Here is a 19,943-nt window from a genome sequence, read left to right on the forward strand (position 1 = left end):
CAGTGGTTCCAGATACATCACTCATTCCCAATGCATAAATTAGAACTATTTTGAAGTATCACTTTGATAAGACCACAGATATGTTATCAGAGGAGGGATTCATAAAGAGGGCCAAGTGCATGATACTCCTGACATAAATATATGTTGAAAGGTGCATGACATTCCTGAATTATTCTTAGTACAAAACAAGAATTTAACACAATTGGACAAACATATCTAAAAACTATGCAATATTATGATTGCAATGTACATATGAGACTGCCATTTACTTCAACCACTGTCCTCAGAAAGAAAGATAAAAAAAGTAAAAAAATTTCATGGTGAGATCTAGCCAAAAGGACATGAATAGGATCAAGAAATAAAAGAAAGAAAAGAAGACAAAAATATCTCCCTGCACAACTAATTCATATGAGAGATGAAGTTTAACTTTAAAATGATCTCCATCAAAGCCTTGGGAAAACGTAAATAGTCATTCAAGACAACCAGTACCTGAAAGAAATATCTCACAAACTAGAATGCAAGATTTTACACATTTTGGAAGTGTTAAAATGCATGCAACATAACGCTACATTTGCAGTTTTAAATGGAACTGGCTTTCAATGATGACAACTTTTCTAAGATGTTTGCATCTGTAAGAATCATACTTTATCTGCTGAGAATCATGTTTTAATTTTACCTTAATTTGTTGACCCAAACTACAGGGTCACAAGGTTCTGAAGCCTGTCTCCACTTTACAGCTATAGAATAAATATCTTGCCAACCCAGTGTAAAGCGACCCAATGAAGACTTTTCTTCATGACAACTACAAGATGTTGAAGCCTCACTGCTTCTGGTGCTACTAGAACACACACCCCCACGATTCTGACTGACCGTGTTACCCCGCTCCTTTTTCTTTGTTCTTTTCCCAACTTTGGATTCACTTACATTTCCAGATATGCTCGACTCTCGCAGAGCCTGCCATGTATTTAATACCTTTTGAGCAACTTCCAGTGCAGCTAAGCCTGCCATGCGATGCTGAAAGACAAAAGAAGATAGAATAAGTACAATGGATAGAATCGATAGATCACTAGGACAATTTTGAATAAATAGTAGAAGTGTCAATGTAATCTGTTTTTCGTTTTTTCTTTTCCAAGAAATATGTTATATATTAGTTCACGTAGCAAATAATTACATCAATCTGTAAATCCATGTTGTCAATATCACAATTTACAAAGCCAATTGTCCGTATAATTCCTATAGATAATGTGAGAATTCAGGAATATGTTAATCATCAAATGTAGAAGAAAAGAAGAAACAAAGCCCATCTGTATCCCCCACATGAAACACAGATAATCATTCACACAGAAAATTTCCAGTAACAATGTGGACATCACATACATCCTTTCTATGTTAACTGAATGTGCAGAGAAAATTCCTGAACATGAAATAAATTACATCTGGAGATAAAGAATGGGAAAGAATAATTTGTTGAACAAAAGTAGGATTATAAAAACTACAACTAATGCTCACAAAAAATTATGACATAACTCTCCTATACCCTAAAGTTAAACTACCAAGCACTGAACTATTTTGAGTTTGGTTGATTCCTAAAAATACCCATCTGTTATAGCACATTGATATTTTTCTACAGAAGTCATGAAGTGCATAGTAATAAATGAAACTCCAATTAATGGATACAAAAGGGAGATGCTGGAACTGTTTGGAATCAGGTATATTTTTAATTTTAGATAAGAAATATTTAATGTAAAATCAAGCTGTGTTGAAGTGCTAGCAGGCCTCTACGACAAAAAGTAGTTATTAACTGCACATCAAGTTCTTGGAGAATATTCTGAGATTTGAAACAAGAACAGGTTAATGACACCATTACAATTGCTTATTCTGACCACATTTTTTTTACTCTGATATACCTAGGACAGCACAAGCTTGAGGGGATGTTTTGGAATCAGGATGTTTCTGAATATTTTTGTGGTCACATAGTCATCCCTTTGCCATCCTAGGAATCGATAGACGTTTTAATAACAGTGGGGATGGCAGGATATCCTTCAATGCTATTGGTTATGCTGTGCCATCCCCAATGGAACCTCAATAACTTGCCAAAAACAAAGATAGCTCAATCTCCCAAGCTCCCGCACGCCCTTTCCACCCTAATGCTAGCAACCAAAAGAAATTAGCAAGATGCTCAAAAATACCAGAAAAGTTGAGGCACTCAAGGAGGAGATAAAAATGCATTGGGATCAATAAAGGCAAACATTTCAGAGCTATTTACAATAACATTTTGTTTAGGTGTCGTTTATACTGTCTATTCCAATCTAGCTTATTATTTAGATGTTTTTGTTCACATCTTTACACAAATGAGATGAACATGCATATGCTTAGGGATCACCATCAAAAACAAGTGGGGAATTAGAAGAGGGAGTTGGAGTGGTAAAGGTGAAGAATTTCAATTAGGAGTGAAGAAGGATTGAAGGGTTGTCTTACTTTAAAAACTTGACCAAAAGGATGAAATAACTAGAATCTACCATTTACATATAGAACCTTCAGCCTTAGATGAGATATCCAACCCCCCAGTTTTGCTAGTCACAAGATCCTTCAAATCCAAGAAATCCCTTGCCAAATTTATAAGAGTACCAGATAGGCACAAACAAAACTATTCCGATGGCTCAACACACTATTTGCTATAAAATTTTAAAGGGCACTTACTCCAGGTTTAATGAACATTTGTTCTATATAGCTGAAGAAGGAATGAAGGGTTGTCTTACTTCAAAAACTTCACCAAAGGGATCAAATAACTAGAATATACCATTTACATATAGAACCTTCAGCCCTAGATGAGATATCCAATCCCCCAGTTTTGCTAGTCAATCAATTACTGGAGTTGGTATGAAGTGAATACAATTCCTACATGAAGTCCAAGGGTAAAAGAAATCCTTCTATGAGGTTTGAACAAACAACCAATATAGGGAGGAAGTCAACAAAGTTACTTAAAGAGTGTACCCCAACCCTTGTTACTAAGCTCCCATAATGAAAACGCATTCCAATCACAAAGATAAACATGGGAAATATCATCAAATGTCAAGAGACTTTAAATGAAGTTTCTTCTCTTTTCTATACATCTCCTAGAAGTGTTACATCAAAATTGGAAAACCTCCTATTAAACTTTCTTAGAAAATCATGTATAATAAATTTATTTTTCTCAAGTGCTCATATCCCATAGACAAGCGATTAAAGAGATAAAGAAATACACTATTAATAGATGGGCAATTTTCTACTTTTTGCTTCAAAAACTATTGAGTTTTTGTAGCAAAAAGAATTCTCATCAAAGCCCAAAGAGGTAGTAGTAAGAACAAACACAACAAAAAGGCCTAAAATGTCTTCATCCATTTAAGTTTTATAAATTAATTAAAAATGCATTTGCACTTGAGTAACCTTATACCCTAATTTTAAAATAATAGCACTAATGTCCCAATCCTCATCTACCAAGTTGCCAATTACAGTTCGGAATTGGATTCTGGTTCAAGCTTCGGGTTTGCAAATTCGTTCATTTTTTTGGGGAGGTGGGTTCAGGTTCACTTTGGGTTCATTCGTACAAAAACATAAAAAAATAAAAAATAAATACATATATACAGCAGCAAATAAATAGCAAAATACACCACCATATATATTAATGTTGTAGACTTTTAGTCCAAATGGCATATAGCATAGCAAAATGCCAAAATACACCACCATATCAATGTTAAAGTTCAAAAATAATAATGTCAACATTAACAATCAGCCATCATTGATCAAATATCATCAGAAGTCATCAAACATATCATTATCATCCTCCTTTGGCAAATTAGAAGCACAAACAGTGCCACTGTCAGTGGTACTAGCAATCTCAGCCTCGGGAGCAGCCTCATGATCACTAGGCAGCTCATCATCATCATCATCATCATCATCAACTCCAAGTGCATCAAGGTGGGCAATTGAATCATCCAGCTTTGCAAGTTCTGGTTCAACATCCCAATGCTTTGCCTCCCCTTGTTCGTAGGTATTAACTTTGTGAGTTAGGAGCCTCAAGTTTGAATGCACATAGACCAAGTCTTCCGCCTTCTTGGAATGTAGTCTATTGCGTTTTATTGAGTGGATGGAGTATGTGCTCAATTTCCTCTCGGATGACGATGAACTAGCAACCTATCAAGATTTTCAATTTTGAAATTAGAGAGTTAAGAGTTATGAATACAAATCTTAAGAGTTACTTGTAACAAAATTTTGATGGCAATGGGTTGTTGGTGCTGGTATATTTCTCCATGGAAGTACCACCATTTATGAGCATCAACATTTGCCTTGTCTTCAAGAGCCTCAATACCACAATCATCCATGCTTGTGAAACTCATGACTTCAGCCCTCACCACAGCCCGTAATGAATCTAGAGCAAGTCTACGAAGGGCTGCCTTGTACCCAATAGCAACTTCATGATCTCTATATGGGGCAACTCTAGTGCTACTCTATTAAGGATCTCCTGACTATAGTACTTGGGGCTCAATGCAAAGGCAAGGAGATGCAATGAGGTAGTCATTTTGTTCCATCTTGTTGGTGTCTGTATTATCATCTACCAAACATTAGAATAGGATACCCGAAGGTACTCTATCCTCTCCTGAAAAATCACTACTGATTCCAAGGTCAATATGTGCGAACAAGCGACTTTAGTGAAATAGCTTCTTGGGTAGTGTATGCTGAAAATCTCAAGGGGGACTTACATTAACAAATGTCTATTGAACTGCTGGACTTACATGGATTTAGCAATTTTGGGCTCTCTTTTTTTTGGGGGATTTTCGGGGATTTAGACTTTCAAAAAGGAGAAAAGGGTTCGAGAAAGCTAATCTAATCCTAGGAACTCCAGAGACAATATCAATTGGGTGCTCTCAGGAAAACCCAACTTTGCTTCGCCACGCTAGGGACAACTACACAAAGTCGATGCAATCTTCAATGGATAGTGCTTATGATTAAGATGTTGGGATGCACAGAGAATGGGCTCAGACTAACTTTGCACGGTGAAATGGAAATCATCCATTCACCAAAAGTATGAGCAGAGATACACCATCAATTAACACTTATCAAATTCTTCATTCAAATTAACAACAATGAAAGCAAATCTAAATTAATTTTAACTAAGTGTTGAGGAAATTGAAACCATGCAAATCATTCAAACAATAGGGATTACAAAGCCTTAAGAGAAAGCGCACATGCAATATATTATCTGGAAATGACCTTACGCAACAATACATCAAAAACCTCACACTCTCCAAATGAGAGGAGGTAACCTTATATAGTTTTTCAAAATAAATGAATGGTCGAGATCAAACAGTGATCAAGGGCCCAGATTGAAAGCTACAAACCCTAATTAGGGTTTCCCAAAACACTATCAGCTTAAATGAATAAGAAAGTGACATGTGGCACAATTGCTAATCTCACTGAGGTGAGCATCCACTTTCCCCTTTCGCAGATTCGATGTACATGTGGCAAGGATGCTTTCCCACTCAACCACTTGGGCAAGAAAGTTTGCAATCCTCGAAAGATCACCCTTGTCAATCATCCCCGAGTCTTTGAAGAAGCTTGACTGAATCCTGGCTCTCAGGTTCTTTGCCTGCAAGTGCTTCTCCCTTATACTCTCTTTCTTCCATATCTCTAATGCTACATGAAACACCTTGCACAAGATCTCCCTGACACTCTCCTCTGTCTCAAAACACTTAGTCTCGGATTTCTTCAAAACTTCAATCCGGGTGACCAAAGCATAATACCAGGTGTTAAAGTTGTACATATCCCCAACCTGTATGACACCTACATCCACCAAACTTCTCTTCTACAAGCCTCATATAACTTTGAGATGCGGGAAGTATTTCATCTTGAATTTCCTCCACGTCCTCCCAATTGGCAGCTAGGTCCTGGATACGATTGACTAACAAAGAGGCCGACACATGTGTTGACACTAAATTTTCCACCAGTATATCAGCACGTGTTGAAGCATCTAAAATCCACTCCTTGGCCTGTGTGAATGTGCCCTTCATATCCTCGTAATCCTTCATTGATTCCTGCTGAAGAGGTTGTGGAGAGGTAACCGGGATCTCATGGTTAAGTGGCTTGGTAAGATGGAGAACATACTTCCTCCATTGCTGGTTTTCTTCCTCAACCTTCTTTCTCTTCTCTCTCTTCTGAGCTAAACTTGCCTTTAGGGCGTTACAAGAGTCATCAAAGTACTAGACCTCTTGGTCTTGGGTGGGCTTACCCAGCTCTATAGTGGTGATCTTATAGTCCTCTAGGGCAACACTGTCCCGACTTTTCCCTTCCTTTGGCACAACTATTTGAAGTTTGAACTGTCTTGAATCCTACACTATCCCTCTAAATCAAAGAGAACTTTCTGGAAGGCTTGGGTGGTTTAGCTATGACTGGCTCATTCATGTTCTCTAGAAATGCTGTTGTGATCTCTTCAGAACAGGCTTCCTTAGGGACCTTAGCCTTTATCCTTTCCCTTAGCCAATCAGGGATAGTTGATTGCTCTACGGTATTCTGATCAAACCCATCATCTATCCCTCCTGGGTTAGTAGCTATACCATCCAAGAAGAGTACTAGAGATGCAGGCGTTTCAATTTGCTCTCTGTCCGGACTTTGGACAACTGCTTTCATTATTTCCTCAATCGAAGGAGAAGGCACTCTCACTTCATCATTAACCATACATATGTCCATCTCCTGCTCCTAAATGACATTCTGATCAAGTACGACAGATGTGGCACTTAGGATGGACTGACCTTTGCTGGATTCCCGTCTCTCCCCTACAATCTTCTTTCCTATGACCTTTACAGAGCTTCCAACTAACTCCTTCCTCTTCCGAGACCCAACACTCTCTGGATTCCGGGCATTGCAAGGGTTGGAGGTCAAAGAGTAATCTACTCCCATCAATTCATAGGTCAAGGCCAAACCTTTAGACTTTAATTGTTTTGTCCTTTCAGATGTCCACCACCTAGAATACTCGACCACAGACCTCATGAGGTCTGCCAGATCTGATTTCTCTCCCTTTGCCCAATCTATCGAGGCTAGTGGTTCATTCTTCATCTTTTCAAAGCCTGGTTGTTGAAGCTCAAGGCTGTCCTCTACTTGGTCAGCAACTCTAAACACCTTCGTTGCTCTTACCATGCTCAAGGGAATCCTCAACCAAAATCTCTTCCTGATCTCGAAACTATTGGCTGCGTTAGCCCAATAATCTTCTAGATCAGCTTTGTGCTCAAATGTTATCCCTTCGACCCTTTTTATTTTGTGGAACGGATCAAAATTCTTCCTCGCCTTGTACTGATAAAAGGGATACCAAGCCAACTCCTTCTTAGTAGTCGCAGTAGTTGTGACGATGGACATGTTTCCAGCCCATTCCCAATCGTGAGAGAGGAGGTTCTCACCTTCTGTTGTTTATCTCTTTGAATCGCCATATACCCCTCCAATTGCCTCACAACCTCGAGTAACACAACTCGGTTGGTAGGGTGAGCCAAAAGCTTATAGGGAGACCCGGTAAACCCCTGAATTTAAGGTAAGTGAACTTCGGGTATTGGATATACCAATATCCAAATCTATTGATGAAGTCCATAGACTCTTGAGAGAGTCTCTGATGCAGTCCACCTTGCAACGTTCGTGTGATGTACATGAGAAATGTATCATTCACCCTTTTAAAATGGAACTTTTCTTCCATGTGGAGCTGGGGATAACAATCATAGACTGGAAACTGGTTTTCTTTGTTTCCCACTTCCCCTCTGCAAGTGAGACCTCTGTATCTGTAGGTTCTAGCCAAGGAATAAAACAGGTACGAGCTCATGAAGAAGGTCCTATTTGCTTCTAGGTTCCTCAACTGGCTATCCAAGTTGTCACTTATCATCCGAGCTCAGTCTATCATCTTCACTCCATTCATTATTTCATTTATAAAATAATACATCCAGGGCTCGAATGGAGCACCTTGAGGATTTCCCATTATCCTGTTCAACAGAACGATCATGTCTCCAATATCTTCCTTGAAGTATGCTCTCACCAAGCTCTTCCTCTGAAGATTTGGAGGCGCCTTTCCTTGGCTTATCCATCTAGAAATGATTGACAATGGTGTCATACTCCTCCAAGTGGTCCTGATACATGCTATCAGCTTCGTCCTTGGTCACGTACACAGTGTTATGATACTTTGGGATCCTGAAGGCTTCTTTGATGGCCTCATTGTTGATGTTCGCCAACACTCTTCCATCAAGTGCAACAATATCCCTACTGGCGGGATTGTAATGCCTAGCACATTCAACTACTAATTCAGTGCATTGCATGGTGGGGAGAAAACCAGCAGCATGCACGATGCCACTCTTCATCATCTTTCGTGCAGTTGTGATAGGCACAAGGTTGTCCAAACCAAACATCCGCTTCTTAAATTCCCTCAGATTGATGTGCCCGAGGTTAGTGTCGCTAACATTCTTCCATTTTGAAGTCATCCTTGACTCAAGAGGAGCGTCTTTGTCCACTTGAAATTTCATAGTGCCTAGAATCTGCAATTAGACAATGAAGCTTTAAGTTAGAAATTAATTCGTGAATTGAAGAAAATAGGGGCTGCGAATGGCTAAGTGTTTGGAGATTTCATTTCAATTTCATGCTTAGCCACAAAAAATGGATTTTCATATCTAAACTCTTCAATCCTAAGGATGACCGTGATCACAAATCAACACCAAGTGTTATAACTTCAAAATAAAATGATTTTCCTTCGAATAAATCCACTAAAATCAGTTTCAATGACTGAAAAAAAAAACTCAGAAAATATACAAATCTGCATTGTAAATTCAACTTCACCTCCGAATAGATTGAAATAAGGCTGGAAGTTTCTCAGAAAACTCAGAAAGAATTAACAATTCTTCCTTATACCAGTTGGCTTTGCTCCAAAATCTGTGAATCCTTTATCAAGAAGCTTGCCCAACTGCAAGCCATATCAAAGTTTTCTCCAAATGAACTCCAATCTGCAGACACTTCCTTATGCTCTCCTTAAGAATTTCTTACTTCTTGGTGTAAAAATGAAGTTACAAATGATGCATTTGTAATGAAGTTGAATTCCTAATTAGAAACACGCAAAATCATCTAACTTATGTTTCTAAATCTTACTCAAATCTTGGGAAAGTGTTGTCATCTTCTTTAGTTTGAAAATCCTTTACTTGTGCAAGTTTCTAAATTGTTTTTAGTCCATTAACTCGAACTAGGCTCATAAAATAGTATCTTCCATAAAGTTTCTAATTTTGAACTCAGTCTGAAAATCATCTTGATCTGCAAATATCTTCTTTCCCATTTTAATTTTGAGTTTCCATTTTGATTTCTTAACTCGCTAATCTTTGAAAATCTTAATTTCCAACTTCCTAAATTGATTGCAAGTTCGATTTTTTGGAAGATTTGATGACATCACTCAAATTTTTATTGACTGTATTTGAATTCCAAGAGTAGGGCGGAGTTTTAAGTGTTCAATTTCATGCTTGGGCGGACTTTTGAAGGTCTTCAACATGTTTGTTTGTCTTCAATTTCATGCTTGGGCGGACTTTTATGACTCCACCATCTTCTTTGACATCAAACTTGGGCAGACTTTTCATTACCTTTTCAAGGCATAGGGCAGAGTTTTGAGGTTATCCAAGGCGGACTTTTTCCACTCCACAAGGCATAGGGCGGACTTTGGATGCACCTCAACACATGGTAGAGTTTGATCATTCCCCTAGGGCAGACTTTGACTACCTCTACATGGCGGACTTTGGACATTCCCCATGATAGGGAGGAGTTTAGGAAGTCTTCAACATTGTATCTTGGGCGGAGTTTAGGAAAGATACCAAGGAGGGCGTTGTTTTAAGCTCCCTCTTCTTGGCCTCTTTAACATGGCGGACTTTGTCATGACTACCAAGGCGGAGTTTAGGCATCTCAAGACATGGCGGACTTTTGTGCTCTCTCCATGGCGGACTTTAGAGGATGCCATGACTATCTTCATCATCAAGTTTTGAGCGGAGTTTGGGAGGCCTTCAGAGGCTTACACACCATCATGAGCGGACTTTAGACATCCCTCTACATGGCGAACTTTTGGGTGACTTCAACCAAGGCGGACTTTATACTCCCTCTTTATGGCGGACTTTGAGTACCTGTCCAAGGGTGGACTTTGATGCCCCTTCCATCTTGGGAGGAGTTTTATGACCTCTCCACCAAGCATGGCGGACTTTGGAAGGCCTTCATCCCATCCTCTTCAAGGTGGACTTTTGAATAACCTCTATCATGGCGGACCTTTGATGCATCCCATGGCAGACTTTTGAATGACCTCCATCATGGCGGACTTTGAACATCTCTCCAACATGGCGGATCATGCTTGGGCAAACTTTCAAACACCTGCCATAACACTCAACATCATCCATTATCCAGACTTAGAAAAATTTTGGAAAATTTCAAAATTTCATAATTTAACCAAATTTAACCAGATTAACTTGAAATTTGAGTAAGAGTAAATTCTTCATCGCTGGCCTGAGAAACCCTTAAAATCAGGGTTTTGATGCAAGAAGGGTCACAATTCAACATTCCACCGTGGGAATGGCCTGAAACCTTGGGGAATGTTGAATTGACTTGTATACTAAATGTTTTAAGTGGTTTGGGAGGCATGAAGTGTCATTTGATATTTTTAAGATGAATCCCTAGGCTTGACATCTACTATGTGGCAAGCCTGTGCAGCAGAAGAAGTGGGTGAAACCCTTGTGCAGCGGATTCAAGGGTGTGAGAACTTGGCATGGTAGGGACCCTTGAGCATGTACAGACCTATTGTGACGTATTCACACATCGCCCCATTATAACTGGGGACCCCTACTGTTTTGCTTTCTGGGGTTTGTTTTTTAGGTCTTTTAGGTTCTTGTCTATTAGCCTTCGCATTTTGAGTGTTGCCAGGGGGCTCATTAGGATAGTAGGCTCTACTTGAGTCAGGTGGATCTCCTCAAGAGGTCAAGTCAATTGAGTGACTAGGGGTAATTTAGATCATTCCTCGGGTGTTTTTTGTGTACTATCTGGTTGCACTTCAAATTGCTAAATCAAACCTTGGTTGAATAAATAATGTCATCCTAATCCTGAAATTTGACTAAGTCTGGAAACTTGAAGAATCCTCCAAAAACTAGATTTTGCATTATAACTCATGGAGGTCCGAAACCACTCTCAAACATCCTGACAGTATATATGGAATATAATTATATAACTTAAAGTATAAGTGAAAGATATCACTTATACTTAAATGTTATATTCCATATATGAATCCTGACGGAGAGGCTAAAATGTCAAATTTCGCTCCCAACCCTTCCAAAGGGTCTAGAGCGAAATTTCACATAGGACCTAAATTCTTCACCTAAATCATTGAATGGTTGAGTAAATTTGCAAGGATATGGAAGGAAATGGATCTAGGATCAAATCTAAGACAAAGTCAAGTCAGTTTGAAAGTGAATTGAGCCTAGAATAGGAATTTCGCTCCTAACCCTTCCAAAGGGTCCAGAGCGAATTCCTCTTGAGGACACTCTACATTGCCCAAAGCCATGAACTAGCTCATTCCCAGGCATTTGTGAAGACAAAACACTTATTTGGAATGAAGCAATGTGAAAGATGAAGTTAGGATTATAGCCTAAGGTGAATTGCGCTACTGACCCTTCCAAAGGGTCTAGAGAAAAATTCATGTAAAACCCTATTTTTCACAAAACCTTGAGCTATATGTCAATTTGAAGAGCAAATTTGCATGATCATGATGGAAGGAAGCCTAACAAAGTGTGTCCAAGGCATGAAAAGAAGAAAGGAAGTAAGCAATTAGCTCAAAATGAGAATTTCCCTCCTGGCCCTTCCAAAGGTTCCAGAGCGAAATCCTCATTTGACCCTCTATTTTGCCTAAAGCATTGAAAAATGAAGATTTTTGAGCCAGCTAGATGGCAAGTGGACTTGAATGCGGCTAGAGGAGAGTGAGTTTGATCAACTTTGAAGATGGATTGGATGAAATAGGTGTGAAATCAACCAAGAATGTGAATTTCGCTCCTGACCCTTCCAAAGGGTCCAGAGCGAAATTCCTAGAAGACACCTTTTTCTTCCTTGTTTGCACTAAAAGTCTTGATCCTTGGACATGGTGGAGGTAGATTGATATGTTCTTGCCTTAGGAAGTGATTGAAAGCATTGAAAAGTGAGGATTTTGTCCAAGATTGTGAATTTCGCTCCTGACCCTTCCAAAGGGTCTAGAACGAAATTCTTCATAAGCCTCATTTGCTTCCTTGTTTAGACTACCAACCTTGTTCCTTGGGCATATTTGGAAGGGAAATGATGCGTCTTTGCCTTTTGGGGAAGATTGGAATTGGAGAAGTTAAGAATGAAGCCTAAAACTTGAATTTCGCTCCTGACCCTTCCTAAGGGTCCAAAGCGAAATTCCTAAAATCTACCTTTTCCTCTCAATTTTGTGTCTAGCCCAGTGTGGATCAAGATTGAAGATGTCCTTAGGCATGGATTTGAGTTGCTTATGATCGCCAAACGTGAAGGAATTGAGCTAAAACTAGGATTTCACTTCTGACCCTTCCAAAGGGTCCAGAGCGAAATTCTTGAAGGACACCTATTTTTCCTTGGAGATGGTCAAATCCTTGGTTTTTATGGCATAGATGGATGTAGAGTGACGTGTCCTTGCCTTTTGAGGTGGATTACAGTTGAAAGAATGAAGAAATGTGCTCAAAACTAGAATTTCGCTCTTGACCCTTCCAAAGGGTCCAGAGCGAAATTCCCAAAATGCCTCTTTTCCTTCCATTTTTGTGTCAAGCTAAGTGTGGATCAAGGTAGATTGATTGTGGCCACTAATGATCAAGATTTTGAGCTAGGACAAGGATTTCACTCCTGACCCTTCCAAAGGGTCCAGAGTGAAATCCTAAATAGGCCCTGTCCCTGGCCATGATTTTTAGCGAATTTCTCCTAGCAACCCATTTTGAGGTCAAACAAAGTGTTGCATACATGGGAGAAGGATCCAAATAGAGAGTCAAGGTAGAACAAAGTGAGAAGAATGGAGCTAAGTAAGAGAAATCAACCTAAAAGGAGAATTTTGCTCCTGACCCTTCGAAAGGGTCCAGAGCGAAATTCCTCAAACCACCTATTTTCTCCTTGTGTGAAGCCAAAACATTGATTCCTATAGCATGGTTGAAGGTGGAGTGAGGTATTCTTGCCTTGTAAGGTGAATTGAAGTGAAGGAAGTAAAGAATCAAGTCTAAAACTTGAATTTCACTCATGACCCTTCCAAAAGGTCCAGAGCGAAATTCTCAATTTCACCTAATTTGCTCATGATGAAGGTCAAGGTATGTGTTGGTGTAAATAAATATTCATTTTGGATATTATTACACTTTACTTAAGTTAACTTAGGATAATGCATCTCTTCGTAGTTTGGATTTGAGACACTTAGGGAAGTGTGCACATAGGGATAGAGCTTGTAGGAGAAATTCCACCTTTTGTGGTCTTATTTTTCTGTTACACTCCACATTCGGTGGGTCATCCACCTCTTGTGGAATATTATATTATTTCTCCTACCTACCCTTGTTTCTCATTGAGCCGCATGTCATAATTGTGTGCTCGTACATCCATATGGCCTTGCCTATATAAGCAGGCCTATATTCATTGTATTGGTTAATCCAGTTGATCATTTTGCATATTGATGAGAATACAGTTTGTTCTTGTCATTATATTGTCTCTCTTTTATGCTTTTCATTGTGCCCTTGATCTTGGCAAAATCCTACAGTATGGATTCCTATGCCTAGGTGGAGAGAAGACTAGTGTATGCTTGCCTTGGGAGGCATTTTGGAGTGGAGAAATGATGGAACTTGAGCCTAATCAGGAATTTCGCTCCTGACCCTTCCTTAAAAACTCCATTTTGTTCCAATTTTGCATCAAACTTGGTGTTGGTTGAGATTGAGGGCATCCTTAGACATGCATCTGAGCAAGTATAGTCACAAAGTGAGAAGAATTTGAGCCAAGAATGCAAATTTCGCTCCTGACCCTTCCAAAGGGTCCAGAGCGAAATTCCTAAGTGGTCTAATATTTTGCCTAGGTCCTTGAGCAAAACCTATTCTTTGGCAATTTTGGACATTAATGTCTTGATCTTGGTGAGGTAATGTTGAGAATGAGGTTTGATTGAGCAACTTTGTCAAAATTCGCTCCTGACCCTTCCCAAGGGTCCAAAGCGAAATTCTTATAGAGCCTGTCGATGGGGAGGATCCTAAGCGAATTCCATTTTGGTGCCTTCTTGTTGATGATTTTGGTAAGAAATCTTATGTTAAGATAAATATATCATGTGTACTTGGTCATCTTTTGGTTTGTTTTGCAGATGGGAGGAGGCCAGGACAAGGACGACCTATTCCAGTCCATCTTCATCAAGGACATTCCAAAAGCATAAAGGTGGACTCAAGGTGTTTTGAAACGTTGGAAAACTACAGGTGTTCAAGAAGTTGCCAACCATCTCCAAAACCTTCACTTCGCCACACTAGGGAACCACAAGATGACAAAGAAAGGCTTTGCTAGCACTTCAAGGCGAATGCTACCGGAGAAGGGAGACTTGACAAAAAGGAAGCCTCATCAAGCACATGGGAGTAAAGGAAGTACATCATTCATCATGTCAGAGACAGAGGAGGATCAACCAAGTCATAAGCGTTAGACAAGGTGGCATCCCAGTCCTCATTCCTTTGATCGGATTGGTCCACCTCAACGTGACCAGATTCAATGTACCTAATTTATCGGAGGCGGCACAAACTTCGATGTAGCTACCCTTGCTTCCTATTGGTCCTCACTCTTGGAATGTAATTTTCTCATTGGCTAAGGAAGTTTGTTGTAACAAACACTAATTAGGGTTTCTATCTTGTAATCCTAGCCATTGATTCTAAGTCAATCAGAGTCGTCTGTTTATAAAGGGTTCTCTATATAAAGCCTTGGCTCCTCATTTGTAAAGGTTAATAGTTAATAGTCAGAGAATAGTTAGGAGTTAGCAAAAAAGAGATAGTCAATAATTAGTAGCTCAATAGTAGACAGCATTTTAGAGTAGAGTAGAAAGAGAAGGCAAAGATTGTTGCCAAGACATTGTTGCAAAAGACATATAAACTTCATTGAAGAATGGTGAATTCTATGTGTCGGTTCTACAATTTGCATGGTCTCTATACTTCTCAAATTTAATTTCATGTTATTAGATGAATGGAAGGAATTTGTATGATCAATGGTGAAATTTGTATATCCATACTACTAGCGGTTTGTTGATTGCAAACTTGCCTTGCGTAGTCAACTGGAATCATTCAACTTAAGCTTAACTTCAATTATCACTTCTTCATTGATATGCATCAACCTGACAGTGTCTATGCTTGTAGCGGTGATCTGAACATCATAAAGCTATCCTTAGAAGATCGCACTAACCTTGTGGAGATGATCATAGCATGTCAAAGCAAGACTTAGTTAGAGTTTCATCAAAGGTCATCCATTACTCCTACATTCTTAGCATTAGAATTAGATTCCTATCCAACCCTTATCCTTTTTTCCCTTTTTTAAAAACCAAGGATCAATAAAGACCCACGTTCTAGTGATATCCAAAGCAAATTAGACGCTCAGGTCATCGAATGTAAGTCGCCTTGTGATTCCAGCAAAATCACCACATACCGCAAGAGCTTATCCACACGTAAAGAACCTACAATCAGAACCTTGGAGCTACTCCGATTGATCCTTTTGCAAAATCTTCAGCATTCGGGGAAGCTTTATTCAAGAGAGGATAAGGTACCTTTAGGTATTTTATTCTGTGTTTGGTCCTGTACAAAAGACACATCAACAAGACCCTAGACAAGTGTCCATTCTTCCTTCTGATATGGCAGGTGAAGACTTTTGTTGACAAATCTCCAAGATCGGCTAGATAGGCCTAATTGGGGCCAGTGTGGACAGACCTCTTAAACTCAAAACCCAGATGCCAAAGTGCGAAGTTTCTAAGGATATCCAAATATGCAATTTGTTCTAGGGGTTGTTAAGGGAGATTGGAAGTGATTGAGCGAAAACCCAAATAGGAGGCCTAATTGCTTGTAGCGCTTTCTAGGTCTCTAAAGGGTAAACGATAGTAGGGAGCTTGTAAAATCTATTCAAGAGGTCCAAGCAATGCAAATGCCAGGTCTCACATAGTTTTTCATCCACAAATGTCATACTTCACCACTTGAGCAAAAGATCCTATAAGCTAAGGGTTTGGGGTTGTTAGGTGTTCTTGGTTGGAGGCGTTGAGACCATAGGAGTAGAAGACTCCTTGTTAATTGGAAGTTGTCTCAATGTGAGTGATCCTTGGGAAGGATACCAAGCCTTGGGAAGGCTGAAGACAATACACAATTGGATGGTGTCTATTGAAGACCCTTTGCAGGGTGAAAACAATCAAGTTGTGTACAACACCAAACCCTCTACATCAAGTGGTGTGCACCTTCTCATAACCTGGGCCCTTGAACCCCCCCTGGAGCCTCATTAATTGATCTCACCATTTTTTGCCAATATGATGAGCAAACAACATTAAATGCCAATCCATTTGCATAGATGCATCTACCTATCTCTTGCTCAGCAATGTCTCTAGCCTCATTGTGAAATGACATCTCCAAGGGCTCCTTTGCTCTTTTATTTGTCAATGGTTCTTTAGGAAGATGCAAGAATGGATGGCCCTCTACGGATTGTTCATTAGAAGTTGAAGCCATAGAGGCCTTTGTTGCTTTTCTACTTCTAGACCTTTCCAAAGTATGAGTAATTGCAATCCCAACCGCTTCATTTGCTTGTCTTTGCTCTTCAATATATTTTAGTACAGTAGAGTTTGCAAGAATGGTTTTAGGTGCAGGCTGCCTTGGAACTCTTAGCTTGCCTAGACAAAACTTGATGCCTTTTTTAGATATAAAGCACAAATGTGCTTTCACTCTAAGAGATTTTATATTCCTCTTTGCAATGGCTGCAAATCCAAATCAAACCTCCTTCACCTGGTAGTTGCTGGACCATTTCCACATATTTCCATAGTGGAGAGCCTGGGTCTGTTTTGAACCGGGAGTTTCCAATGCTAGAAGCACTTGCCATTCTATGAATGTCGAATCTATAAACATTAAACAACATACAAAGCCACAAACCAAAATGAAAAAATAAAATAAAAGTAAAACTAGAGAAATCACTTCATTTTGTAAAACAAATGCAAAGAAAAATTTAAAAAACAAACAAAATCAACAAAAACCTACCTCTTTTGTTGAATCTTCCTCTTAAATGTCTTTGAGGAGTTCTCAACACTTACAACCCCGTAGGAATAGCTCACAAACCAGCTTAGAGCATGCAACAATCACACTTCAAAACTCCTTCAGCTATGGCAAGCAAACAATAAAGTTTAGAATGGAGCCAAGAAGTTTTCTTTTTCATTCACAAATGCACAAATGATATAGGTTTTACCTTTTGGCCTTTTTACTGGTCTAATTTAGCATTGGAGGGTCGAATTGATCAAAACAAGCAAGAAAAAAAACTTTTAAAAAATTACAAAAAGTGTCAAATCCACCCAAATTCTCCTTGCGTTCTGCCGCTGGCGGAACAAAATTGCCCAAAATGCGTCAAAATTCTGCCCAGGTCCTACTGAGTGAACCCACAGGGCAAAAAGCGAACCCTGGGCGAATTTTTGGAGAATTTCCAGCGGACCAGAATTTGCAGCGAATCAAACCTGGACCCAGCAATTTCTCAGAAGAATCTGGCAACTTACCATCTCCAAGTGATTATGGTTTGAATTTAACTCTTTATATCCTAATAAATATTATCAAATCAATATAAGTAATCCTTTCCTTCCTTGACATCTATTTCGTGTGCTTCTGAGGTCTAACTATAACCCTGATTATTTTTTAAATTTTAAATTTTTTTGAATGTTTCTAAATTCATCGTATTTACACCATGTTGTCAGATCCCACTCTTGTTTGCAGATCACCAGGTATGCTCATCTAATCTACTTTGAGGTACTTCAGTTGGACAAATTCTGGTGTTAATACTTGAAAGACACTGGCATGATAGATTAGTTCAAAACTTCAAACCATAGTTCAAAAACTAGTGACTCAGCAGACCCAAATTTGATTCAAACTCAGGGAATCAGCAAAACTTGCCAAAACCCAAATTTCTCAATGCTAAACCTAAAGAACAAAAAATTCCCCCAAGTTTTGCACAAACAACTACAAAACCTAAAGAAGACTATAGGTCGATATGTCACATGAGCATTTCACAACATAATTAGAAGAATTTCTTCCATGAATCCTCCAAGCAGAGTCTAGGAAGGCTGCAGTGCAGGAAAACACCATTGAGAAGCCTTTCCAATTAACAAAGCTCATAGAGCCTTTCGGCCACTAGAGCCTACAATGGCATCTACAGGCCTATGAGGAAGTTCTCACCTTCATTGATGACTACTCTCAATTACTTTGGATCTATGATATCAAAAGCAAGGATGAAGTTTTTCTTACATTCAAAGATTTCAAATCTCACGTAATGAATTAGCTTGAGGGAAAAATCAAATGCCTTAGGGAAGCAAGTATGTCAACAAAGAGTTTCAATAATTCCTTACCAATAACCGCATCATGTTACAGCATACAATCTGATACATTTCACAGTGTAATGGAGTTTCTAAAAGTATCATGCCATTACAAATAGCTAAACGCATGGTTCATGTCAAGTACACATGGATGTTAAGTTCATCACAAGTTAGAATATAAGTTGGAAGTGCATTACATCAAATAAAAAGAGGATTCCAAGGACTATCATTTATATGATTGTTCATCCAACTATTCTTTATTGAGAGAGATGTCTTACATGACAATATCTCTTATACTTCCACATGGCCACTTCCAGATCTGCTTTCACCTAGGAATTTCCATACTTTTGTCCCTGTTCCATCCCTTGCTTGCAAAGAAGAGGCTCCCACTACTCAACCTTGTTCATATTTCCCTATACTCCCAGTTATGTAGAGGGTATCTACAATACCCAATTTGTACTTCCAAAAGAGTTTTACTCTAGCAAATCTTCTTAAACAATCAGTGAGACGGGGGTGCACAATCCACCAAACTCCATAAGATCAAGTGATTGGTGAGCCTTCATGTATCACTACTATCAAGACACCTCAATAGTGTGATACTAAACTTAATGTCGTTGCTCCCATGTTACAGGAACTGACAGAGATTCATTGTAGGACACGATCATCAATCCATTGAGCTCTCATAACACAGCATAGTGATCCTACTACCTACAACCAAGCCAAGGGTCACCCTCATTAGGAACTGCAATATGCAAAGAGTATGACACTCTTATGCAAACAAAGAATGACAGAGTATGAGGCTTTTGCTGCTATGATTACACTAATGGTGTTTCTTCTCATGTATGTTGAAAATTATTACAAGGCAAGCAGACCTCATAAAACACAGGCACCTTTAAGCATTTATTAGTAGAGGGAGGAATGATGAATGCTACCCACCACTTTGGAATTTTCAATTGAATTGTATATGTTGAGGACATTTTCACCAAGATGTGTTCTTTTAAATGTAAGACAGGAAAAGTGCATGAATCAGGTTAGTTATCCTTTACTAATGTTTGGGTGCATTTCCGTTTCCTTAAATCTATTGTACTGGACAAGGATCCAACATTTTTGAGCAATTCGTGGAGCAACTTGTGGAGAAAAATAAATACCACTAAAACAAAGCGCAGCCCTTCAAGCTCAAACTAATGGGCAAACAAAAGTTGCAAAACAAACCTTGTTTCAGCTGATAAGATGCTACAAATGTAAGCATTCAGATCATAGGATGAATTTTTGGCATAAATAGACCCTTCATTCACTAAAAACTCAAATTTTGAAACATGTCCATGTTGGTTGCCTGCTAATGCACTTGATGTTGCTTTGGAAC

At 39.1% G+C, this 19,943-nt stretch overlaps 1 protein-coding gene across 1 annotated transcript in view; it reads right to left on the reverse strand.

The window, feature by feature from the left end:
- Positions 1-19,943, reverse strand: part of LOC131064984 (suppressor of RPS4-RLD 1) — a 187,480-nt gene that overhangs the window by 29,015 nt on the left and 138,522 nt on the right. Inside the window, exon 16 of the mRNA XM_057999333.2 lies at positions 677-1,014. Coding sequence (XP_057855316.1) covers positions 677-1,014 — 338 coding nt within the window. The remainder of the gene's footprint in view (positions 1-676; positions 1,015-19,943) is intronic.

This window comes from Cryptomeria japonica, chromosome 6 (genome assembly GCF_030272615.1).
Source record: "Cryptomeria japonica chromosome 6, Sugi_1.0, whole genome shotgun sequence".
Taxonomy (NCBI): Eukaryota; Viridiplantae; Streptophyta; class Pinopsida; order Cupressales; family Cupressaceae; genus Cryptomeria; species Cryptomeria japonica.